Source organism: Antechinus flavipes, chromosome 3 (assembly GCF_016432865.1).
Source record: "Antechinus flavipes isolate AdamAnt ecotype Samford, QLD, Australia chromosome 3, AdamAnt_v2, whole genome shotgun sequence".
In the NCBI taxonomy this organism is placed as follows: domain Eukaryota; kingdom Metazoa; phylum Chordata; class Mammalia; order Dasyuromorphia; family Dasyuridae; genus Antechinus; species Antechinus flavipes.
The window spans coordinates 577,997,127-578,022,821 of NC_067400.1; the positions used below are offsets into that span (position 1 = coordinate 577,997,127).

Genomic DNA, 25,695 nt, shown 5'->3' on the forward strand with positions numbered 1-25,695 from the left:
ATCTGATCACTACTTTCTTTGAAGAATCATCATCCATTTCTTACCCCATAGGTGTTTCCAAGACTCTATCATGGACTCTATTCTATTTTCTCTGACAGACCTCTCAGTAATCTCACTGGATTGCACAGGTTCAAAAAGCATCTTCATGCAGATGATTTCCGAAATCTATATACTCAGGTCTAATTTTACTCCTGAATTGCAGTCTGATATCACAAAATCCCTTCTGGAAGTCTCCACCTAGATAGAGCCATGGCATGCCAAGATTAATATATCCAAATCAGAACTTATTATCTTTCCACCTGAAATTATTCTTTCTATAAATTTTCCCATTTCTGTGAATGAAAAACCATCTTTCCAGTCACAGATTTTTCCCCACCTTCCTGCCTATTCTCCCCATAACCAAAGAGTTGCCAAGTGTGGATTCCTAAAGAGGCATGGATTAGACTAGATAGCCTTTCAGAGCCCTGGTTCTGAGACTCGAGTTGAGAAATGAGTTAATGCTAAGTAAGTGGAAGCAGAAAATGTAGACAACTCCTTATAGGAGTCTGGTAGTGAAAAGAATAGAAGATGAGGGATTAAAGGAATGGGAGGATGAAGGAAGTATTTTAAGAATAATGCTTGGGTCAGACTTCCTTCTAACCCAAAAGGGCTATGCAAACTTTGGTTTAAACTTCAAATGGTTTCATCCATTCAAATGGAAAGGGCATAAGGGTGGCCATTAATTTCCCTACAAGCCTCATAGGCAAACAAAACATCAAATAAGGCTTATATAATGTAGAGAACTATAGAAAGGTCCCCTAGCTCACAGAACAGACAAAAAAACCTATTATGATTTAGAGTAATATTCTTAGAGTAATATTTTAAGGGTAGATCACCATCAACAACGTGGAAGACCCTGGGATTGCTAAAAAGGCAAGCAGTCATCCATCCTTTTTAGGGACCTATACAATCCATGTCTACCTTTAATTGTTTCCCCTATAAGGGAAAAGAATTAAGGATTCTTTAGCTGGAGAATCAAGAGATTCCATTCTCCAGACATGGCTCTTTTCAACAATGAGATGATTCAGGCCAATTCCAATGGTTCCAATGGATCCAGAAAGAGGACTGTGGGGACTAAATGTGGATCACAGCATAGTATTTTCATCTTTTTGTTGTTTGCTTGCTTTTTTTTCTTTTCTCATTTTTTTTCTTTTTTGATCTGATTTTTCTTGTGCAGCATGATAAATGTGGAAATATGTATAGAAGAATTGCACATATTTGAACTATATTGAATTGCTTGCTGTCTAAGAGAGGGGGAGAAGAGAGGGAAAAAAATTTGGAACACAAGGTTTTGCAAGGATGCAAGTTGAAAATTACCTTTGCATATATTTTGAAAATAAAAAGCTATTTTTAAAAAAGAGAGAGACTACATCCTTTTGGGACCTGGTCCCCAGAAATCTGAACTTTCATAGAATTATAGCCTGAGAATCAGAGTTTTGGAAGTAAAAGGGATCTTAGCTATATTTTAATCTCAACCTGTCTTTATTTTTTGTTTTAAATGTTTGCTTTTCAAAAAACATGTTATTTCCCAATAATCTCTATCCCTTCACAGGATAAAACTCATCCACAAATCCTTTGGGTTCTAACAAATAAAAACTGTTAAGTAAGTTAACTCATCTTATCCAAAACCAAGTCATCACAAGGTCATTTCCTTTACTCATCTCTAAATTATGCCTCCATACCCTTTACTCCCCCCCTCCACTTACCACTTCTCCATTTCTGACTCCAATTCCTTTATATGAATTGTCTCCCCTGCATAGCATTCAAGCTCCCTAAAGGTTAAATCATCTCACCTTTGTATTTATAGCTCCAGTGCTAAACCCATCATAAACTCTTCCCATTCATTCCTTCATTCCTAGACCAATCCTTCTACTTTTACCCTGGATCCCCTTTCCTCATTTGTCTTAAAATGGCAGCTGCAAGAAAAGACACTACAGTAAGCAGCCTGGAGCCGAAGTGGCAAATATCTGCTGAGAAAAAATGAATAGCAATGATATAGATCTTGATTCAAAGAATCACAGGCTTAAACTGAAAGGGACTTAGTCCAGCCTCCTTACTTAAAGGATCTAATCCAACCCTCTCATTTTACAGATGGAGAAACTGAGGCCAATAAAGATTAAGTCACCTACCTTAAAGTTCCCGAAGCAGTAAGTAGCAGAGCTGGGATCTCTAAAGCAAGCAGTTTTTTCCTCTATATGTGCCCCTCGCACCTCCGGCCATGGCTTATTCCACAGGATGGTGAAGGGGAACAGAGCAGACAGACACTCACCTCAAAACACTCCACTTTATTCTTAATCCTATGCACGCTGAAAGTTCAGAGCCAAACTCTGAGGTGCCCCATTTAGCAATGAGAATTTACACTTCCTGGAGCTGGGTCCATTTCATTGTGCCTATTATCTCCCCATCTCCATCCTAAAACAGCTTTTCTCTCCAGCCCCCCCATGCCAGACTGTTCTCTTCAGACCCAAGACCTTACACAAGGTCCAGCTCTTTCACTGACCCTTCTCCTTGGTATCTGGTGGAGTGGAGAATTGGGGGTGGGACCCAGGTATCCTGCCCCTCCCCCACTTCTGGGCCTCTGTGCCCATCTTCTGAGGAAGAAATTGACTTTTGGAGCAGCGGCCGCCATCCCAGGATGAGGGAGCTGGAAGGTAGGAAGAGCAGGAGGGACTTTCCGAAGTCATGCCCAATCCGCAGGCAGATCCAGGAGGTCGGGATGAAGGGTCCAGCTGCTCTTGCCCTGGGTCCTGCCCTTTCATCGATTCTTCTTAAGTTTCCCATACAGACTGTCTTCTTCCAGAAGCTGAAGAGCCAGAGAGGGTTTGTGTGGGTAGTCACCTCATCTACTTTTTCCCTACCCCACCCCCATTGCCCTGGTCTCCTAAGCTTACGGGAGCCATCACAAAGACAGCTGGAACAGACCTTAGAGATGATCTAGCCCTCAACCTAAAGACTAGGAAACTGAGTCCCAGGGAGGGACAGATGCCTCTAAAGCCAAATACTGAATAGCAGAAGTGGAATAGAAGTAGTAGTTTTCCTCTCCAACGCCAGCACTCTTTCAAAGACAACCTTTTTCTTCAACCTGTCTTAATGTGTCTTATTGGGGACAGATCCAATCTTCCAGTCTTTCCCACCCTTACAAATACCATCTTGGAGGCAGCTAGGTGGTGCAGTGGATAGAGCATCAGTCCTTAAGGCAGGAGGACCTGAGTTCAAATTTGATCTCGGAAGCTTAACATTTCCTAGCTGTGTGACCCTGGGCAAGTCACTAAACCCCCAATGCCTCAGCAAAAAAAAAAAAAAAAAAAAAAAAAAAAAAATCACCTGGTAACATAATAACCAATAACTGCTTCTAAATTGTTTCACTTAAAGCCTTCCAATGCTCAGAAAATCGAGACTATGTAATAACTCAGGCCAAATCATTGAAATTGTTTCCTCATCTACAAAACGGGGGTGGGGTTTGTTGGGGATGCTGAGCTCTCCTTCTAATCTCCTCCTAAATCTATGGACTCATTTTTGGAAGATTCTTTCTCCCCACAAGGATCCAACACAATTCGCCTGCTGCCGTGGATTTGAGGAGGAGGGCGTCCTCAAATCAGGAAGCTTACCCACTTTTTCTTTGTTTATAAGGCTGGAGAGAACGTCTTGACTCTGCACCGAGGTTGCGCTCTCCCCTGAATAGGTCCGGCTCCGCTTCCGACGCAGCATCTCTTCTTCCTGCTCCTGGTTGAAGCGGATGGAGCGAACCTCTTCGACGATCCTAGAAGAATAGGAATGGGGATGGCGGTGGGCGTGGGGGGTCGGGGACCAGAGGAAAAAGGGGGAGGGTGTCAGAAATAGGACTTAGAGAGGCCGGGCCCAGCACACTTCTCTGCTAAGAAAGGAGGCTTGAGTCTAGGGGAGGGAGTGGGGAGAAGGGAGGGAAAAAATTTAGAACACAAGATTTTGGTAAGGATGGATGCTGAAAATTACCCATGAATATATTTTGAAAATAAAAGGCTTTAATTTTGAAAGAAAGGAAGGAAGGGAAGGAGGAAAGAAGGAAGGAAGGAGGGAGGGAGGGAGGTTTGGGGCAGAACCAACTGGATCTAATAAGGTTCATTCAGATTGATGGCTTAACCATCTAAAAGAATTCCTGCGCAGTGGATAGAGCCCCAGCCCTGAAGTCAGGAGGACCTGATCTCATTGCTTCTCCCAAAATCTTCTCCACTACTACCCTCTCCCCTTTCCCTCCCAGGGCCGTCTTCCCCTCTGGATGGTCCTCCAAGTTGAAGACTCTCCTCCTAGGTGGACTCCCGGCCTGCAGAGCCCGGGTAATCCTTTCCCACCCACTCACCCCGGCTTCTTCCAGGTCCCCTCCTCTCCCCCAATCCCGGGCCTACTTGTTGAGCTCCTCCCGGATCTCCTTGTAGGCCTGTAGGTTCTCCTGGATGGCTTCGAGCACAAGACAAAAATTGTCGCAGGTGTTCTCGTTGAGGTTCTGCATGGGTCCCCCAGCCAACGGTTCCTGCCTTGGGGCCTCTATCCAATCTGCCAGGCATTCCCTACAGTGCACTAGCTGAAGCTCTGGTTTCTCATCGCTCGTGTAATCTTCTTTGTTTACCTAAGCACAACACAATCACAGCACACATTTCTGTAGTGTCTCTTTCTTTCCCGAAGCCCTTTGGAAGTAGGTGGGACGGTGATTAATTTTCTGCCCATTTTAGAAATGTGGAAACTGAGGTGTAGGGAAAAGAGGAGGTCATGAAAATCACAGAGACTGGAAGGAACCTCATACAACTCCTACCATAATCAGGAGTCCTCCCAACGATATCTTAGATCTGTGGTCATCCAGCCTCAGCTGGTGCCTTCAGGGAGAAGGAGTTTCAATAAGTCCCCGGCAACCTCATTCACTTTGGGATAACTGATTGTTAGGAAGTTTTTTTTTCCTTTATATTAAGTCAAATTCAAAGTCTTTATTACGTTTTACCTGCTAATCCTAGTTCTGCCTATGCATACACACCTAGCAAAGCTAATCCCTTTTCAAAATGGTGATATTTCAAATACTTGAACAAAATTATGTCACTAACTACCTGCCATCTAGGGGAGGGGGTGGAGGGAAGGAGAGGAAAAGTTGGAACAGAAGTTTTTGCAAGGGTCGATGTTGAAAAATTATCCATGCATATGTTTTGTCAACAAAAACCTATAAAAAAAATTATGTCCCTAATACAATTTCCCTAGATTATACCTCTATTCCCAGTTTTTTCTGCCTCTCCCAGTAATAATAATAGTACCTTAAAATTTGCAAAATACTTAATAGATAGTATCCCATCTGATCTTCTGGTCAACATTAAGAGGTAGGTACTATTATTATCATCCCCATTTTACAGATAAAGAAAATGAGGAATATAGAGGTCAACAACCTGACAAATGTCTGAGGCAGGATTTCAGCTCAGGTTTTTTTCTCACCTATACTCTATCCAGTGTTCTACTTAACTGCCTTTAGAATATACATCTATATTTGGCATGATCTCTAGATTCCATAATATCCTGGCTGCCTTCAGAATGAATACTCCTTCCCATTTATGCCCTCATCCAAATCAGTGATAAAATGTTGAAGAGCAGAGAGTTAAAGATAAAACCCTGGGACGATCTATTAGGTACTTCCTCCAAATTGATTATTGTGATACTTTGAAGGATCTATGATCTCATGGGGGCACTCCCTCCAATGGTACAGATGGCTACATGAGTACTTAGCATGTCAACTCCTGTTCAGGTTCTCTCATAACTTCTTTTCAGGAGTTCCATCCAATCTACTACTTCTTTACAGGAGATTGTACCTAATCTACTATCTACTAGATCAACCAGATACCAAAATGTCCATTGGTTATTCCTCAGTCTTGCCATGTGACTTGCCTTCTCTGGTCGTGGATCTCTATAATAATGTCTTTTATCCTTCTTCTTCTATAAAATTTATCATTGGCAATAAGTTCCAGCTAACTCAGATCTACCATGTACCTTTCTATTGCCCTTCAGGTATTCCACAAATTAAATTCTTTGAAAATTATGGTATATGATTTGCAGCCATGTAATAACACTGGAAGATGATGTTTAATTTTTTGGAGTTATTAATAGTACTGCAGTTTTTAAATGCAATCTACCTCTCCCTTATTCCCCCACACCTTTCCTTCTTTTCTTTCTTTCCTTCTTTTCCATTCAGAGTCAATCCTGTTCATTCATTGTCCATCTGCAACTTCAGTTCAAAAGGAATACCCAAATAGATCAGCACTACAGGCTGACCTGCAGAGCAAACAATAGAGATTTTTCATCTACTCGGTTTTTTCTAGTGTGGGTAATAGGCTGAATTCTCAAAAAATTCTGGATCTCATGTATTAATCGCTGTTACATTCTGGGCCCTTGGTACATTCAACCTCATCTGAAGACAGGACCATTTGGAAGATCTCATCATCTAAAGGGAACCCCCCTTCAACCTAGACTATATGCTAGAAATCCTCCTAAAAAATAGAATGAATGCTTGAATAGGAGCAGCGCATAGAACACAACGATTATGTGTCCCCTGACTAGCTCAGACCACACATGGAATGTGGTGTTTGGTTATGGACATTCCATTTTAGGATATATGGCCTGAAAAGTGCAGAGCATACGGGTTTCTTTGGCCCTTATTGTTTATTAACTATAAAACAATAATTCTCAAATCCAAATTCCTATCTTAAAACCTCCTCCAGTTAGGTGTTTTTTGTGCACATATTAATAAATGGTAATAAGATTCCTTGAAAAGGTTCTCAACAGAAATTACCTTTCTCAATGACCCTGTGCTCATTAACATTAGGAAAGTCATAAAACACAGAAATGTGGTCATCAAAGAAGTTTGCTCCTAAATGGCCACAATTCCTACCCTCAAGGAGCTTATATACTAATATATACATACATACATACATACATACATACATATATATATATACACACACACATATATAAAGATAATACATAAAGTAGAGCTGGAAAGCTGGTGGAATATACCCATGAGGCAGTGTAGTGTAGAGATGACCAAGGAGTATATGGAGGTTCCTAATAAGATGAGGTGAAGGTTCACCTCCAAGGTCTACCAGCTCCAAGGGCAAAATCCAAAAAAATTCTGAAAGGAAGAGAGTGGATGACTAGAGTGTAGAAAGCATGGCGTGAAATATGTCAGGTCAAAGGTCATTGAACATTGGTCATTGGACATTTAGAGCCCCAGCAACTAAACTAAAGTCTATAGGCAGTTCTCAAACTACAGGATTCTTAACCCCCCTCTGCCATTTTTCCCATAATTCTGCTACCAACAGAGCAGAAAGTAGTTAAATAGAGTTAAAGATCATCTGCATTTTCCTTTGTTTCATGAATTGTTAAGGCCAAAGAATTCATCTCCACATGACAAGCCTATTAGAATTGAGTCTCTCTAGATTTAGCTAGGCTAATTTTCAGAAAAAAAAAAAGACACATTTTGTTGACAGTGCCATAGTAGAAATCTTTCCTCATACTAAAACATATTTATGGAAATATTTATGGAAAGAGTGAAGTACCTTCTTGCTGTCATATATTCTTTCATCAATATTTTTTAGACAATCATTCAACTAGTTCATTAAATTACTGAGCCAGGATTTAAACACAAGTCTCCCAGTTGAATATTCCTTCCACTATCTCTTAATAGTGGACTTACTAATTACTATAGCCAGAGGAAATTCTAGGCATCAAGATAAGTAAGTCTTAATGACCCTAACTTCCTCTCTCCTATGTGTCTCAGTCAATATTTGTTCCCCCAATCAGTAAAAAAAAAATAAATTTAAAATAAATTTAAAAAATTTTTAAGTAGCTAAGTAATAACATCAGGCATTATCCACACATCTTTATATTCTCCAGAAGCCCTGCTGCCCCAGATCTCCACCCTGCTGGAAAACATGGTATTCTAGGATTTAGAGATAAAAGAAATATAATCCTAAATTCATTTCTAACCCTTCATTTTATAGATGAAAACATTGAAACCTGGAGATAAGTGATTTGAATAAGGTCACACAAATACCTATTAGGAGTAGGGGATTTTAAGTCTCAGTCCCAAAGCTTTGACCACCATACCAGATTTCCTCTCAGATCCTACCTCTTCAGAAGTTCCCCTATCCTCTATTAAATCTTACCCCTAAAGGTTCAGAATGTAAACTCTTTGAAAAATGAGGCCCATTGGAAAATGAAGACCCTCATCATTCTTAGACCCTCCAGCCTTCAGAACCCTTTTCCAGGACCTACAACTCTGATTCCTAGTACTTTGGTTCCTGACTTCAGGGAGTAGTGATTTGCTTATAACAAGAGCCCTTGTTAACCCCAGGACGGGGTCCATTGATCAATGATCATCACTTACCTCCAAGATGGTGAAAGCAGTCACCTCCTGCTGCTGTGCCCGTTCTCTCTCCTTCATCATCTCTTCCAGGTTCGTGGTCACGACAACCACCAATAGGTTAATGCCGATGAAGGCACCAAGGGTGATGAAGACGGCAAAGTAAACAGCACCCCCGATCTCTAGCCCGTATTCCCTATTATCCATCCTGGAGACAGCAGGGACCCCTCATCACCTTGTGCCCCTTCCCTGAGTAAGAGACTGGAGATTCTGCTGTGCCTAAGGTTGGGGAGGTGTAGAGAGCCGGAACTCTGGAGAAGTATACTTGAAACAAGGTGTTAACTCAGTGGAAATGGTGAGATAACAGTTCTCTAGTTCATATATATACTTAGTATTTAGCATGGTGATGTAACAGTTCTCTAGTTCACACATACTCAGTATATTGTAATGATGTAACTGTAATAGGGTATTTAAACTGGGGACAAAGTCAGATTCAGAGGGAGACTGGTTGAGAGTGTCAGACTGCTGGAGGAGACTGGGTTAGACTAAGACTGGGTCAGACTATGGCAGACAGACCATGTAAGAGACAATAAAGACTTTGGACTCTATTCTTGTCCATTCTTGTGTCTATCCTGCTGAGACCAAGGCCCTTGCGGAGGAACTCCAGAAAGCTAGCTCGAGCATTACAGGGAGGGTTAAAAGAACTCAGAAGATTGGTCTAACTTGATGAGGGGAGAGAGAAAACTGAAAATAGCTTGGGCTTATGTCATATACTACAGTCAGGTCCATATCATTAAAAAAAAACAGAGGGAAAGAAATGGAGTTACCTTGCAAAAATATGTCTAGGTAAAAAAATTCTAACTAAACAGGCAATAGCTATAATTAGAGAGAATAAAATGGACAATTTTGATTATGTAAAACTGAAGTAATTTTGTGTGAACAAAAGCAATTCAACTATAATTAGAAGAAAAACAGTTAATTAGGAAAAAGTCTTTTCATATATATCTTTGGTAAAAATTTGATAGAAGATGTATTGTGAATTGATTTTTTAAAAATAATATATACAAAATAAGAACCACTCTCTAATAGGTAAATTTAAATTACTGATAGTCATATAAAAGAATGTTCAGATACAGCTTAGAGAAATAAGAAAGTACTCTGAGTTCTCACCTGATACTTGTCATCCTGGCAAAGATGACAAGATAGAAAAAAGGTAAATATTGGAGGGGCTGTGGGAAGATAGACAGACTAATGTGATGGAACTATGAAATAGTCCAGCGGTTTTAAGGGAAAACACCTTAGAATTATACTAAAAAAGTAACAAAATTATATGTTCCCTTTAACCCAGCAGTACCATTTACTAGACATCTACCCCAAGGAAATTTTAAAAAAAAAGAGGGAAAGATCTCATATGTACAAAAAATATTAATGTCAATATTAATTAATTTTTGTAGTAGCAAAGCACTAGAAGAAAAGTACACACCCATCAATTAGGAAATGGCTTAACAAATTGTGGTCAATGAATGTAATGGAATATATTGCTATGTTGTCAAATAATGAACATAGAGAATTCAGAGAAACTTGGGAAGGTTTGTATGAACTGCTGCATAACAAGGTAAGCACAACCTGGAGAATAATTTACATAATGGGCTTAATGAAGTAAAGGAAAAACAATATTGAAAGACCTTTAATAGGTAGAGTGTATTCTTACGATCATTGTTAAATTTCTTAACCTCTCTAAAGCTCAATTAGGGGTTAGACTAAATAACCTCTGAGGAACCTGCCAGCCCAAATCTATGTTCCTACGATTCTAGAAGGACTGATGTACTTAGAAAGCCTGTCTTCCACCTCTGAGCAGAGAGATGGTTGCTTAGAGGAACAGAATGAGGTATGCATTTCCATGGCCAATGTATGGATGTATTTTGCTTGGTTGCATTTATTTGTTACAAGGAAAGGGGTTTTTTTTTGGGGGGGGGTTTGGGCCAGGAAAAGTGTGTGAGTGTGTGTGTGTGTGTGGGGGGAGGTGATATAATATAAAAAGCATTAATAAAACATTTTTAAAAGAAAATAGTTTAGACATTAGGATGAAGTGGTTCATATACCAACAGAAATTATGCAATGGATTGAAAATAAAATAACTAGTAATGAAAAGGATTATCCTCCCAATTGGAAAAGAAAAAAAAAGGAGGTTAGAGGCCTGAAAGAAATTGAATAAGATTCCTTCATTCCTTGGAAACCAGATATTTAAGTGACAAATGAAGGACGTCTTGGCTTTGCTTTTCCTTCAAGTTTTATTCCCTTGGCCTGAAGGGTACCTTAGTCCTAGTCTATGGTTGTAGCATTTTTTTCACTATCCACAACATGGCAGAACCCCTGTAACCATGCTGGAGATAAACTTTAGCTCCCAATAAAAAGCCTCTCATCTTGCCTTCATGAGAAATGCCTTATTTCTTCCACATTGGAGTTCCCAGTTCTCCTTATCAGCAGTCCTTTTTCCCTATTCCCTATTCCCCCTTTTCCCATTTGGAGCCTTCCTATCTGATTTCCCATAATATGCTCCTCTTCCTCCAATAAAAGATTCTCTTACCATCCTCCCTCACATCACATTAGAAGCCTTTCATCATAGCTTGTAGGGTGTTTCTTTTCTCAGAGGTTTTGGGCAAGGCTCAATCCCATTCCACATCTCAGAGGGGCCCATTACTTTACTCACTGAAATTCCTGATAGATGTCGACCCAGCCATCCTGAGTGATGCAGATGAAGAGCGTATAAAGGGCTACTTTCATATTCTGGAAATGTTTAGGGACCATGGAGCCAAAGAGAGTGACTCCAAAAACAGAGAAAACCTACAAGGATGAAAGAATTTGGAGCTGGAAGGTACCCAGAGACCATCTGCTCCAAACCCTCCACTTTAAAGAAGCCAAAACTCAGAGAAAGTTACAGTAACGTATTTGTGTGATGATTTAGGTTCACAAAGTCCTTGGGAGACAGGTAATATAACATCCATTTTATAGATGGGGAAAGGGAGATTCCAAGAAGGAAAGAGATTTGTCTTATGTCATCGTTAATGTCTTATCAGGGATTTGTACTCATGTTTCGTGACCATAAAGGCAGTGCTCTCTCCAGGGATTAGGACCAGCAATGATTTTGGAAAGGAAGGCAGGGAAAGGGTCATAGGGTGGGAGAAGGTTCCCCAAGAAGGCCCCAAGGAAGGGACTGACCAACATGAAGAAGAGGATGAGTGCCATGATGTTGGCCATGTCAGGAATAGATTGTATAATGACACGGAGAATCCGGGCCAGGGGCTCCACTGCCATGCATACATGCACCAATCTCAATACCCTGAAGAGGGGAGAGGGGAAGATCAATCAGGTTCTTCCATCCTCTTCTTACTCCCTCCCAGAGATAGTTCCCACTCACTCCATTCCATTCTCCCTGGGGTGGCCAAATAAGCACGTGCTCTTCAGCTTCTTGATTCCCCCTCCCATTTATTTACTAGCCTATATATAGCCTATTCTTATTGCCCCCCCTCCCCACAGGTGCCCCACATCATCTGCCTTCTCTGAAGCCCTAGTCTGTAGAGCAGCAATTCTAGCTTAGGGAGACAGGCTGGTCCTTTCACATCACCTACCTCAAGGTGTAAACGATGGCAATACCACTGAACACTTCGAAGAAGAGGCTCAGCAGCAGCACCAAGACGATTATAAAGTTGAGTATGTTCCATCCATCCTGGCAGGGGGAGGGGGCAGGAGTTGGTGATCAGAGGCAATCATCTAAGACTCAGCTTCCCTGCTACTCAACAGATGTGTTATCACTGACCCAGTTCTCTATACCACCACAAGCAGCACCAGCCAGTGCTCCATGCTGCCATGATCCAAATGTTAAGTCCCACAGGACTTGGGAAAGGCATTAAAACTTCGATAACCATTGAGAAGATGGACCACCCACTCCCAAATATTTATATAGAACCAGAAGCAGGAAAAAAGCATTGGAAGCCATTCCCCAAATAATAGTCGAAGGATATGAACAGATGAAGAAATTAAAGCCATTTCTAGTCACATGAAAAAATTCTCTAAAGCATTACTAATTAGAGAAATGCCCATTAAGACAACTCTGAGGTACTACTTCACACCTCTTAGATTGGCTAAGATGACAGGAAAAATGATAAATGTTGGAGGGGATGTGGGAAAACTGGCACACTAATAAATAATAATTTTTGGTGGGGTTGTGAACTGATCCAGCCATTCTGGAGAGCAATTTGGAACTACGCCCAAACAGTGAATCTACTGGTATTCCAACAAGATCATAAAAAAGGGGAAAGAATCCACATGTGCAAAAATGTTTGTGGCAGCCCTTTTTGTAGTGGCAAGGAGCTGGAACTGAGTGGATGCCCATCAATTGGAGAATGGTTGAATAAGTTATAGTATATGAACGTTATGGAATATTATTGTTCTGTAAGAAATGATCAACAGGCTGATTTCAGAAAAGCCTGCAAAGACATAGATGAACTGATGCTAAGGAAAGTGAGTAGAACCAAGGGAACATTGTATACAGTGACAAGATTATGAGATGATCAACTGTCATGGACTCCGCTCTTTTCAACAAAGAGGTGATTCAAGGTAATTTCAATAGACTTAGGGTGGAAATCTGTCTGCTTCCAGAAAGAGGATTATGGAGATGGAATGTGGACCACAGCATATTTTTATCTTTTTTATTTGTTTGCATTTTTTTCTTTCGATGTGATTTTTTTTCTTGGGCAGTGTGATAAATGTGGAAATATGTTTAGAAGAATTGCATATGTTTAACCTATATTGGATTACTTGCTCTCTAGGCAAGGGGGAAAGTAGAGAAGGAGAAAATTTGGAACACAAGGGTTAGCAAGCGAGAATGTTGAAAATTATCTTTGCATGTATTTTGAAAAATAAAAAGCTACTATTATTTAAAAAATAAAATAAAAAAGGGATAATTTTTTTTAAAAAGGAAAAAGATTTAGGTCAAAGAAGATGCTCAGGACCCTCAAGGCAGTGAACATAATAACCCCATCATCACATCCTTATGGCTTTGTTCTCCCCAGTCTCGTGAAACCCTGCACAGAGACAGAGGGAAGGGTGATGAAGTACATGTGAAATTCCATTCCATTCTCTATCTAGCTGTCAAAGTGATCTGCAAGTGCAGGTCTGACCTTGTCATCCATCTAGTCTATAAATTCCAATGGCTCCCTATCACTTCCAGGAGCAAAATCCTCTTAAAGCCTTGACTTTTAAAGCCTGCATTTTATTTTAACCTGCATTCTACCTTTCCAGTTTTCCTATGCCTTACTTCCTTATCCCCAACTCTGTGACCCAGGAACCTGTCGCCCTGGCTATTTCTCAGACAATATACTCCATCTCAGCACTCCATGCCATACCTCATACCTGGAATGCTCTTTCTCTGGATCTGCAAATCTCTGGTTTCTTCAAGTCCCAGCCAAAATTCCATTTTCTACAAGAAGTCTTCCTCTATCTCCTTAACATTAGTTCTTACTCCCTCTCCCTTTCCCTCTCCATTCCCTATTCTCTCCCTACTCTCTTTCCTCTCTCCCTTTCCTTCCTTCTTTCCCTCCTTCCCCTCTCTTTGTATATCAGTTTCTGTCTCTCTTTCCTCTTCCCCCCTTCTCTCCCTTTCTCCCCCTTTCCCCTTTCTCCTTCTCCCTCCCTCCCTCCCTCCCTTTTCTCTTTTCTTTCTTCTCCTCCGGCCCTGTTCATTCTCTCCTCTCTTCCTCCTCCTCCCTCCTCTTCCTTCATCTCTCCCTCTCCCCAGTCCCCCGTTCTTTCTTGGTTTTCTTTGTGTAGAGTGTGTGTGTGTGTGTATGTGTGTTGCCTCTCTCCCTTCCCCTCCCCTCTCTTCTTCTCCCCCTTTCTCCTCCTCCCTCCCTTCCTCTTTCTGTCTCAGTCTCTCCCCTTTCCTTTTCTCCTCCTTCTCCCTCTCCTCTTCCTCCTTCTTCCTCTCCCTGCCCTCCTCTCATTTTCAATTTATCCTTATTTGTATATAATTCTTTGCATGTTGTCTTCCCAGTTAGACTGAATTCCTTGAGAGCAGGACCAGTTTCTTTGCCTTTCATTATATTCCTAACTCTTAGTACAGTGCTTAGCACATAGAAGCACTTAAATATTTGTGGTCTAGAAATTGTCTTAACTTTCTAGAGAATGATGGAGAAAGTAGTTGAAAACATGAACTACCCAGAAGTGTTGGTGCTCCTTGATTATACCACTGTCTTTAGGAAAATTCCAGAAGAACATGAAGAAAGAGTAATAAAATGGCTAGAAGAAAATGGTCCGAAGTTTCAACTGACAATTGCCTCTTTTGTATAGCCCTTATCTGACTTGTGGGTAACACAGATCTGCAACAAAATTTGACTATTAAGCAGAGAAATAAAAAGCACTCTGGATTAGGGTACATCCACAGAATCTTCAAGATCTATAGACTTTTTTAGGATTTGGTGGATATTATCTCAAATTTGTTTTTTAAAAGACTACTTTTAAAATAAAATATAATAAATCAAATCTATTTTATAAATAACAAACATGAAATTAATATGAAATAACTATAAATAATAAATGTTAAATATAAATATGTATAAAAATAAATATACATAAAAATAATATAAACTTGACAAATGTAGCAATATGTTTAGAAGAATTGCACATATTTAGCCTATATTGGATTAAAGTTAAGTCATACATTGGGCAAGCATGCTGAACTTAGAAAATTCAAATCCCATCTCAGACAGTCAATAGCTTTGTGGCCCTGATTAAATCAATTCATCTCTGTCTGCCACAGTTTTCTCATCTGTAAAATGAAGGTGATAATAGCACATGTTTCATAAGGTTGATGTGAGGGACAAATGAGATAATATATGTAAAGTTCTATGTAAGTACTGAGTAGCTAAGTGGTACAGCCAGGTCTGGAACCAGGAAGATTCATCATGAGTTCAAATTTGGTCTCAGACACTAGCTGTGTGACCTTCGGCAAGTCACTTTATCCTGTTTGCCTCAGTTTCCTCATCTGTAAAATGAGCTAGAGATGGAAATGGCAAACCCTTCCAGGGTCTTTGTCAAGAAAACCCCAAATACGGTCATGAAGAGTCAGACTTGGCTGAAAAATGACTGAACATCATTATCCTATAAATTCCAGCTGTAACAACGATGACTACTGCTTCATAAGGAATGCAAAGGATATCCCTTAATCAGGATACTTACTAAGAAATTGTGAGAGATTTAGTTCTCAGACTTCCTGAAAAAACTACTCTAGAGTTTGTCAGTTGGGGAATGGTCGAATAAGTTATAGTATATGAATGTAATGGAATATTATTGTTGTATAAGAAATGATGAGGATGTTGATTTTTCAGGAAAGATTTACATGAACTGATGCTGAGTGAAGTGAGCAGAATCTAGAGAACACTGTACATAATAACAAGAAGATTATGTGATGATCAACTGTGATGGACTTGGCTCCTTTCAACCATGAGGTGATTTCAAGGCAATTCCAATAGACTTGTGATGGATGGAAAGTGTCATCTGCATTAAGAGAGAGAACTATGGAGACTAAATATGGAACAAAGCATAATAAGTTCACCTTTTTGCTATTTGCTTGTTTTTTTCCTTTTGTGTTTTTTTCTCTTTTGACCCAATTTTTTCTTGCACTATGAATATGAAAATGTTTAGAAGAATTGCACATTTAATCTATATTGGATTGCTTGCTATCTTGGAGAGGGTAGGGGAGAGGAAGAAAAAATTTGGAACACAAGGCTCTGCAAAAATGAATGTTGAAATCTTTGCATGAATCTGGAAAAATAAAATAAAAAAGGAAGCTACTCCAAGTCAAGACCTTCAACAAAGGAGGCAGCATTTTGCCAAGAACACTCAAAGTTCTTGGGACCCATTAGGGGCAAGGTAGAAACTTTAATAGCAGCTGCTCAAGGACATGTTTACATAAACTGCCATCAAAAACAACACTTTATCATTCTCAAGAAGACCTTTAGCTTGAAATATTTCAATTACATATGTTGCTGATGAATATGTTAGGGACATGGAACCAGAGCAAAGTAGAAGCAACATGTAGTTTTCCTAGAGCATGAACACATGGGAAATAGCATTTTCATGGGAAATGATGCCAGCCAGTTTATACTCCACCTGCTAATGTTTGGCTGTGATCCACATGCTTTGGAGTCCCTAAGAGTGGAGAGATTGCTGATACAATATTTCTCAAGTGAGAGAGAAGCTACAGTTTCATCCCAGAAGAGTTGTGTAATGCTTGTGGTCAATACCCCCAACAAGGAGACAGCATTTTGCCAAGGAGTCTTGGGGTTCTTAGGACTCACAAGTTAAAAAAAGCAGTGGCAAGTTACCCCACACTGGAGAGACTGGGCAGCTTGCTGTTGTCAGAACAGTTCCTAAAACTGGTGGCAGCTACATCAAAACAATTCATTGCAATCACTACTTAGTTGTCCTCCCTGAGGAGCCTCCTTTCTGGAGGAGTTTTTATACATGTAGCTAGCTGGTAATGCTACTAACTTTCCCACACACTGTATGCATTTTTCTTTTGCCTGATATTGCATATGCTCATAGATACATGTATTAATTGTTGTATAATTTGAGTATGCTTCTGTCTTTACAATGTTCTTTTTCATGTTTATTTGCATTTATATCATGCACGTGGAGATCACTGAATGTGCTCCTAAGGGTCTAGACTTACACCCTGCCCATATGGGGAAAAGGAGCAATTTTCTCAGCTTTGATGGTTGCCCTATCATTGATACCCGCTGAGGTATAGATGGGATGGTAGGGTTTTCAGGATCCTTACCATCCTGATGATCCTCCTTCAGATGTACTCTGATTTGTCAGTGTTCTTTCAAAAATATGGCTCCATCAATACCTGAAAACATGGTCCATCAATTGGGTAATGGCAGAACAAATTGCAACGTATGGATGTTATGAAATAGCATTGAGCTATAAGAAATGAAGAAAGAAATGGTCTCAGAGAAAGCTGGGAAGATTTGTATGAATTGATGCAGAGGGGACTGAATAGAACCAGGAGAACAATTTATGCAATAATCACAACAAAAACTTTTTTTTCCTGAGGCAATTGGGGTTAAGTAACTTGCCCAGGGTCACACAGGTAGGAAGTGTTAAGAGTCTGAGAGCAGATTTGAACTCAGGTCCTCCTGATTTCAGGACCGGTGCTCTATCCAAGTGCTACCTAGCTGCCCCCAGACAAAAACTTTTAAAAACTTAAGATCTCTGATGAAAATAATGACCAACTGTGATTCTAGAAGATCAGTGATGAAACATATTATCCACCTCTAGACAGACAGAGTATAGATTCAAGAAACACTCTATAAATATTATCTCATTTAATCCTCACTATCATGGGAAGTAGATGTTGTCTCTGTTTTGTGTTGAGAAAACTGAGGCAGGCAGAGGTTTGTGCTTTGCCCAGGGTCACATATCTAGGAAGTATCTAAGACTGATTTTGAAGTCAGACCTTCCTGACTGGCACATTATCCACTGTGTCACCTAGTTGTAAATAAATAAAAAATATAGCACTTAAAATAAACCAAAATAGTCTGACCAGGGAAGAGAATAGCAAAATCATCCCTTTCCTTGATGTAGAAACTAGACTTATCTTATTACAAAGAAGGACTAGTCAAAGAGGCTGAATCAGGAGAAGATAGTTATGGAGGGCAAGGAAGCAGAGAATTTCCAGAAATGGGAGTGGAAACAGTTCCAGATGCTTAAAACACAGGGAAGACAGGAATGAGAAAAGGCCCCTGGGTTTGATGAGTCAGAGATTATCCGAGGAAGCAGTTTTCTCCGAGAATGAGTTGGTCTCAGCTACACAAACATAAAGACATTTAGAGACACCCACATGTTATTTTTCAGTAACATGTAAACAGATACATTCACCCCTTTATAGTCTCCTTTCCACAGATACGACATGTAGAAATATATGCCCTCCCTCCTCCCACAAAACAGACACACATAGAGATATATAGACAGCATGCACCCAGAGACATGTAGACAATCACAGCTCATTCATTGATTGTGATCCACAAAGACAGTCCCAGAGAACAAATCTCTAGAAATCTCTTTCTCCAGAGAAGGACACACAGAAATGCCGAAGTATATCAATTTCCTCTGTGTGGACGTACACACAGACATAGACACCAACAGATATTCTGAACGTACACATAGACAAAAAGACATAATTACACATACACAAACATATCCCAAAGATGGACAGAAAGACACCCACAAATCAACAGACAATCCTGTCCCCAGAGAAAGCCCCACATATAAGCACATACCATTCTGATAGAGGACACACCCCTCCCCACAGTATATACAAGCCCAAATATAGACAATATGGCTATATAGTCATCACACACACACACACACACACACACACACACTCCCAGCTCTCCATAAGCAAGTGGGCAGGTATGGAATGTCAGAAAGACCATCTAATGATCAATTCTGATTTTCATCAATGAGATGATCCAGGCCATTTTCAATAATCTTGTGATGAAGAGAGCCATTGACAGAGAGAGGACTGTGGAAAATGGATCACAACAAGCATTTTCACTCTTTTTGTTGTTCGCTTACATTTTGTTTTTTCTCATTTTTTTCCTTTTTAAACTGATTTTTCTTGTGCAGCATGATTAATATAGAAATATGTATAGATGAATTGCACGTGTTTAACATATATTGGATTACTTGCTGTCTAGGGGAAGGGGAAAGGAGGGGAGGGAAAAAACATGGAATACAAAGTTTTGCAAGGGTGAATATTGAAAAGTATCTATGCATATGTTTTGAAAATAAAAAACTTTAATAATAATAATAATAATAAAGAAAAAAAAGAAAGATGATCTGAAAGGCATTTTTCTGAAATTGGATTTAGCTCAGACAGTCTTGGTACAACTGGCAAGCAGTAAGTTTCAACAGCCTCTACCTGCTCATCAGAGAGTCCACCCACAGACATGTAAACACACACACACACACACACACACACACACACACACACCCCAACACCTATCTCAGACAAACAGAACTCCTACCAACAGAAAAATAAAACATGGACAAACTGATCATCTCTCTCTGTCTCTGTCTCTCTCCTTCCTTCTCCCTCCTTTTCTCTAACTCTCTGTCTTTGTCTCTTTCTGTCAGGTACACACACACACACACTCTACACTCCATAAATATTTATACACAGACATATGTATATCCTGCCAACTGAGACACATACACACAGCTATATAGACCTCACCCCCTCCCCGCTCTAATGGACAGATGGACACACAGAGATATACAGCTTCCTCTCCACACACAGACATAAAGGCACTCACCTTTTAGAGAGATATAGAGACACTCATCAGACCCTCTCACACAGCACTCCCCAGGCAGATATCTACCCACAGACATCGCCCCTGTGAGAGAGTTGTAACCCAGTCCACTAAAGATGGACACACATCCATTCCAAATCATAGAGACAGGAGCCTACTCACACCCTTGCCCATGTACTCAAGTCTCACAAAGAAGCCTTCAGCAGAATTCAAGACGTATAGGAGCAGAAGCATGGTGGAGCAGGGAGCATGTTTGGGGGCTGGAGGAACAGGATTGAAATCACCTTCCAGAAGATCCAGAATCCATTAAACCAGCCGAGCAGAACCTCACACAAGAGAATTGTAAGCACAATGTCATCTATAGCAGAGAATAACTCATAGTGTTGCTACATGGGAGTGAGAGAAAAAGAGAGAGAGAGAATGTATCAGTTGGACAGGCCTGAGAGTAAGGAGAGATGTAGCTCTGGGCTTCAAGGGTGGGGAGCAACAGGAGAGGGGATGACAAGAGGGTCTGGGCGGGGTGAATGAGGAGAAAAGAGGGAGGATATCTCTAGTCATCCCCACTTCCTCCCTCCACTATAGGCATCTTAAAACTCAGCCTTAAAGGGGCAGCGAGGTGGCAAAGTGGATAGAGTACTGGCCCTGGACTCTACCCTTAAGTAAGTCACTTAACCCTGATTATCTCCCTCCCCCCCAAAAAAAAAACAGTTGAACTCTAGGCAGCATAATATAGGACAAGGAATAATAGACTTGGATTCGCAGAACCTGGATTCAAATCCCAACTCTTCTACTTATTATCTCTTGACCAGGTCACAGAAATTTATGGGCTTCAGTTTATCTATAAAATGATTGGACTAGATAGGCCTCTTTCTAGTGTCATATCTATGATCCTTGTGCTAGAAAAGAACTCAGAGCTCACTGGGTCCAACCTCTTCCCTCCCCATTTAACAGATGAGATTAAAAAGGCTAGACACAGATTAAGAGATTTGCTTGTGATCACATAACTAATAAGAAACAGAGCCCAGGTTGGAATCCCCAAATCCATTGATTTCCTCCTAGAGTCTCTCTTCCCTGACGCTACTCTCCTAGCTTCAAGCATCCCCTCTAAGCAAACGTTTCCCAAATTCTGACCCAATCCCAGTTATTTTTTGAGCTCCAAACAAACCTGCATCTCAATAACCCATGAGAAATCTTCACAATTCAACCCGTGGAGCCCAAGCCAAACTCATTACCTTCCCCAATTCCATTTTCAAATTTGATTTTCTAATTTCTATCTATGACACGATTATTGAAATCTCCTCACTTTAGAAACCCATTTTTGGCTCCAACCCCATCCCCAAACCTGACTTTCCTATTTCTACTTATGATGCTATGACTACAGTCTCCCAACTTTAGTTTCTTTCTTCCTATCCACCACCCTCTCCTCCAGCCTCCATCATCATGAGCAGGTCATCTCCTGCTCTTCTCAAGTTTTATTCAGTCTTCTTCTTGACCTACTCCTCCTTGACACATGTTAAGCTTCTAGGCAAAAGAGGTGTCGATAAATGTTTCTAATGACTGGCTTTCTGGAAGAAGAAAAAGCCAAAATAAACATTTTAAAGTCCAATCCAAATTATTCACATTTTTTCCATCACTTTCTTAATTCTACACAAACAACAAAATAAGAAATCAAACCCTAATTTATTGTAAATTCTTTGATGTGAAGGTTCACACTGAAATTTGAAGACTTGGTCTGTTTTATGTTTATTGAACTCAATTCTAGAGCACTCCTACCTTCAAACCAGTTTCTCCATTCCTTCTTCCTTCTTATTAAGGGAGGAAACTGGCATTTGTGGTTGGAGAAGCACAGCAAGAAATTCCCAGTAAGTAAAAGAGAGTGGCCCCTGATATTTGCAGTAACCTTGGTAGTTTTATTTTAAGACCAGTTAGCAGGCTTTTCTTGGAGTCAGAAAAAACTGAAATCAAATTCAGTTTCTGGTACCAGAAGGTATTTCTTCTTCTTATTTACTGGAAATTCCCTATTCCATAAGAGAGACAAGACGGAGGCATGTGAACTCTGTACTAAGTGCTAAGTGCAAGTGGCCAGCGAGAGGTCCACAGCCACTGTTAGGCCCAATTTTAGGGCGATCAAAGGTATTTAACCTTTCAGTATCCCAGGCAACTGGGCAACATCATAAGTTACAGGTTGGTTCCAACCTGCACTGGTAAGTATTTCCACATTGGGAGTTCTCCATACCTGTGAAATCACAAATCCAGACAAAAACAAAAATATTGTAGTCACGGTATCTGAAAGGAGAAACAGGAAGGAGAGGAAGAATAAGCAACTCTGTTGCTGAAACTTCCAGACACTGGTGGAAAAAGATAGCCATCAAAAGGTCATGGGGCTTGAGAACTAAGAACATCAGATCAGAACAGCCAGAGTTGGGGTACCAATAAACAAATGTTTCAGCCCCAACTGGAGCTTAGATTGGCTAATTAGTACATGCTGATGATATTATAATGAGGGCAAACGAGAAAGATGGAACATCCAACATTTATGTCCAACTGTTGTCTGAGGACAAGGGAGGTAATTTGTCGAATGTCACACTCATGCTTTCTCCAAGTGACAGAGCCAAGATCTGAAGCCCAGCCAAATGAGTTCAAACCCTGTTTTCTTCTCATTCCGCCATGCTGCCTTCTTTTGGTCTCTCCAAATCCAATCTATTGCTCATGGTTCATCTCAGAGCCCATCTTCCCCAGGAGGCCCTCTCTGATGATTGCCCTAAAATTGGGCCTAACAATGGCTGTGGACCTCTCGCTGGCCACTTGCACTTAGCACTTAGTACAGAGTTCACATGCCTCAGTCTTGTCTCTCTTATGGAATAGGGAATTTCCAGTAAATAAGACAGAGGTAGCATTCTCTTTGCTCTTCTCCCCAAACTTGAGGTTTAGCCAAAGACAATAGACACAGAAAATGCTCAGTGAAGTCTTGTTGGTAGGTGAGAGGATGGGAAATGGGTAGATCTAGAGATTTATCCATCAGTGAATGAATGAGAGAAGGAGGGGTGAATGGAGAGAAAGAGAAATGAAAAATTGATGAAGAGGTGAAGGAAGGAGAGTTGAGGAAAAAACGGGGAGGGAGAAATGAAAAGATGGATTGGGAGGAATTAATTGGGGAGGAATGGAGACAAGGTTAAATGAATTGGGAAAGGAAGTATGGAAAGATGAAGGATGAATGAGGGATGGTGATGGGAGAAATAGATGATAATATGGTTGGGGATGGATACATGGAGGGCTCAGTGGAGGATGAGAAAAAGTAATGGATGAGGAAGATATGGGTGAAAAGATAAGGTAGAAAAGAAAAGAGAGAAAAATGGATGATTATGACAATGGATGAATGATTATGGCAAAGGATGGATGAAAAGATATTATATTTGGGAAAAGAGATAAGTGGAAAGAAATAGGGAAAGATGGAGTGATGAATAGATGATGAGAGAGAAGGATGGATGGATGGAGAGAAGATGCTATGGATGGGAGGAATGGATGGGAATTAAAGACAAAAAAAAATAGGTGCTATATAGGAATGGAAAGAAATGGAATAATGGAATAAGTATTTATTAAATGTGCCAGGAACTGAACTAAGCATTTTTTTTTTACAAAATTTATCTCTTACTTTATTCTCACAATAACTCTGGGAGATAGGTACTATTATTATCCCCATTTTACATATAGGGAAACTGAGGTAGACAGAAGTGAAGTGACTTGCCCAGGTTCAGACAGCTGGTAAGTGTCTGAGGCAGAGTTTGAACTCTGGTCTTCCTGACTCTAAGCCCAGTGTTATATCCACGATGCCACCTTGGGTCCTCATCAGGAGAGGGATGGATAGGGGATGGAGAAAAGAGGAAGATCCTGGCTGGGGGGAGGGTCAGAAGCGGGGACCTCCGTCCCACCTGGCCAAGGTAAATGTTAGTGCGGGCAGCGATGGTGATGGCGTTGGCCACCAGAAGCAGGGCCAGTAGCATCTGGAAGGCTGGATGTCGCAGGAGCTGCTTGATATACATGTAAGTGATGAACTCCTGCATGTCCCAGGCATCCTGGGAAGGGGGAGAGCAGAGACATCACTGTGAGGGGGACAGACAGCCACACCATCACAAGGGAGCCCTGGGCAGAGGTTCCCAGGGAGGGAATCCTGGGGGTGCCACGGGGGTGGGAGGGGGCTGCAAGGGACGGAGTGTCACTGCAGAAGAAAGGGACCGCTGGGGTGGGAGGGGAAATGTCAGTGTGGGGCTCCTGGACATTTCAACCAAGGCCTTACTCTGCTAATCGTGACTTCATGACGATTGATAAGCACTTTTTCCTCTGGTCTTCCATAGGAATCTCGCAAGTGTCCAGCAGCCTAAAGAGGAAAGGGGGGAGGGGGCTTCACTCAGTATCCAAAATGCCAGGGGAGACCCCCTTCCCAATGGGGGTCTTCCAGACTTCTCTCCTTCTTACCTCCTTCCTTCAATTTCCTTCTTTCTCTTAATCTCTCCTTCTTCCCCCACCCAGGACATCCAGCCTGAGGTGTCAGGATCACTTACCCTAAAAAAATTCACAGGCCTTCTTTGATGCTTTTGGTCCCAATGTGTCCATTCGGGTCCATTCATGTTCACCGTTCCAGCCTGGCCCAATGCCCAACTTTCACAGAATCCCGATTCCAAGAATTCTAAGCCAGCCTTTCTTGACCACCTCACAAAAGGAACCATGTGACCATGTGCATTCCAAACTCTCCAAGACCCCCATTCCAAACAATAGGCCTGTCTGGAGGGACATAAGGCATCTTCCAAGTTAGGGACACTCAGATCAAGACAACTCAGAATACCAAACAACTTGTTACCTTAGAACCTCCTGGATCCAGAGCCACATTTGAAGAAAATAGAGGAGGTCCCTGCGTCTTATAAGGCTTGGAGAATAAACATAGTATTCCATCTAGAGCTAGAGATAGAATCTTCTATCTTGAGAGATAATTCATGTAGATCCACCATCTCTTTTATTTTTAAATGGAGAAAGTGTCTGCTGTGCATCTAAAAGCTCTTCGACATTTCTACCTTTCTGCTTTTAAATCTCTCTTCCATGTCTCTTCTCTAACACTATAACCACCACGATATAGGTTCTCAGCAGCTCAGGCCTCGGCCACTGCCAACCGGTTGGTCTCCCTCTCTAGTCCATCTTCAGCCCGATCGCTAAAGTAAGTGATCTTTCTCCTGACTATCTGGCAGAAATATATACAGTCAAAGACCAAGGCCAACCAGATTGTAGCCTTCCTGATTCAAGTTCATGGCCAGGCTGCTAGGGAAGACTGGACCTCAAGAAAGTCAAAAAGGCCTTTGACTCCATTATGGATCATTTCTTGCTCTAATCTTTTCGGTATCTAGCCCACCTCCCAAAGACAGTCAAACCATAATTCAATTCAGTTCAGAAAATATTTATTATCAGAATTTAATTTAATATCAGAAACAATTTATTAAGCTAGGCACTGTGCTAAGTGCTAGAGATACAAATAATAAAGAAGAAAAGCAATTCCTGCTTCAAGGGGTTTATAATTAATGGGGGGGACAATATACAAAAGGAAGCTGAAAAAGTATGGGGGATGGGGCTATGGGCCTGATATTCTGAAGAGTTGAAACAAAACAGAGCTGCTGCTGGAAAATAGAGAGCTTCCTGGAAAGTCCTGAAATATCCAGCAAGGAAGGTTTTGTTTCAATCATATCCAATCTCCATGACCCTATTTGAAGATTTCTTGGCAATAATACTAGAGTGATTTGTCATTTCTTTCTCTAACTCATTTTACAAATGAGGAAATTGAGGCATCTGACTTCATGAAGATGAGTCTTCCTGATTCCAAGTCCAATGATTTATTCACATTTAGCTGTCCAAGGATGGCTTGGGGTG

The 25,695-nt window shown here is 40.9% G+C and overlaps 1 protein-coding gene across 1 annotated transcript; it reads right to left on the reverse strand.

Annotated features, from left to right (window-relative positions):
• Positions 1 to 2,323: 2,323 nt before the first annotated feature.
• On the reverse strand, positions 2,324 to 24,410 carry CATSPER4 (cation channel sperm associated 4). The gene is made up of 11 exons (XM_051990826.1): positions 24,345 to 24,410; positions 24,080 to 24,160; positions 23,715 to 23,858; positions 20,070 to 20,171; positions 12,037 to 12,134; positions 11,627 to 11,747; positions 11,118 to 11,251; positions 8,432 to 8,615; positions 4,422 to 4,642; positions 3,648 to 3,799; positions 2,324 to 2,842 (listed from the first exon to the last, which is right to left on the reverse strand). Exons 1-11 carry the CDS (start codon positions 24,408 to 24,410, stop codon positions 2,808 to 2,810), a joined length of 1,338 nt encoding a protein of 445 aa, XP_051846786.1. The 3' UTR covers positions 2,324 to 2,807.
• Positions 24,411 to 25,695: the final 1,285 nt, after the last annotated feature.

What these genes read in the sequence shown, in the direction of transcription:
- CATSPER4 (XM_051990826.1), bottom strand. Translation starts at nt 24,410, where the DNA reads ATGAATGGACCCGAATGGACACATTGGGACCAAAAGCATCAAAGAAGG. An exon ending in CTAACATTTACCTTGGCCAG is followed by an intron (nt 20,172 to 23,714) that starts GTGGGACGGAGG and finishes ACTCCCATGTAG; the next exon opens with CAACACTATGAGTTATTCTC. An exon ending in TCATCCTCTTCTTCATGTTG is followed by an intron (nt 11,252 to 11,626) that starts GTCAGTCCCTTC and finishes TCATCCTTGTAG; the next exon opens with GTTTTCTCTGTTTTTGGAGT.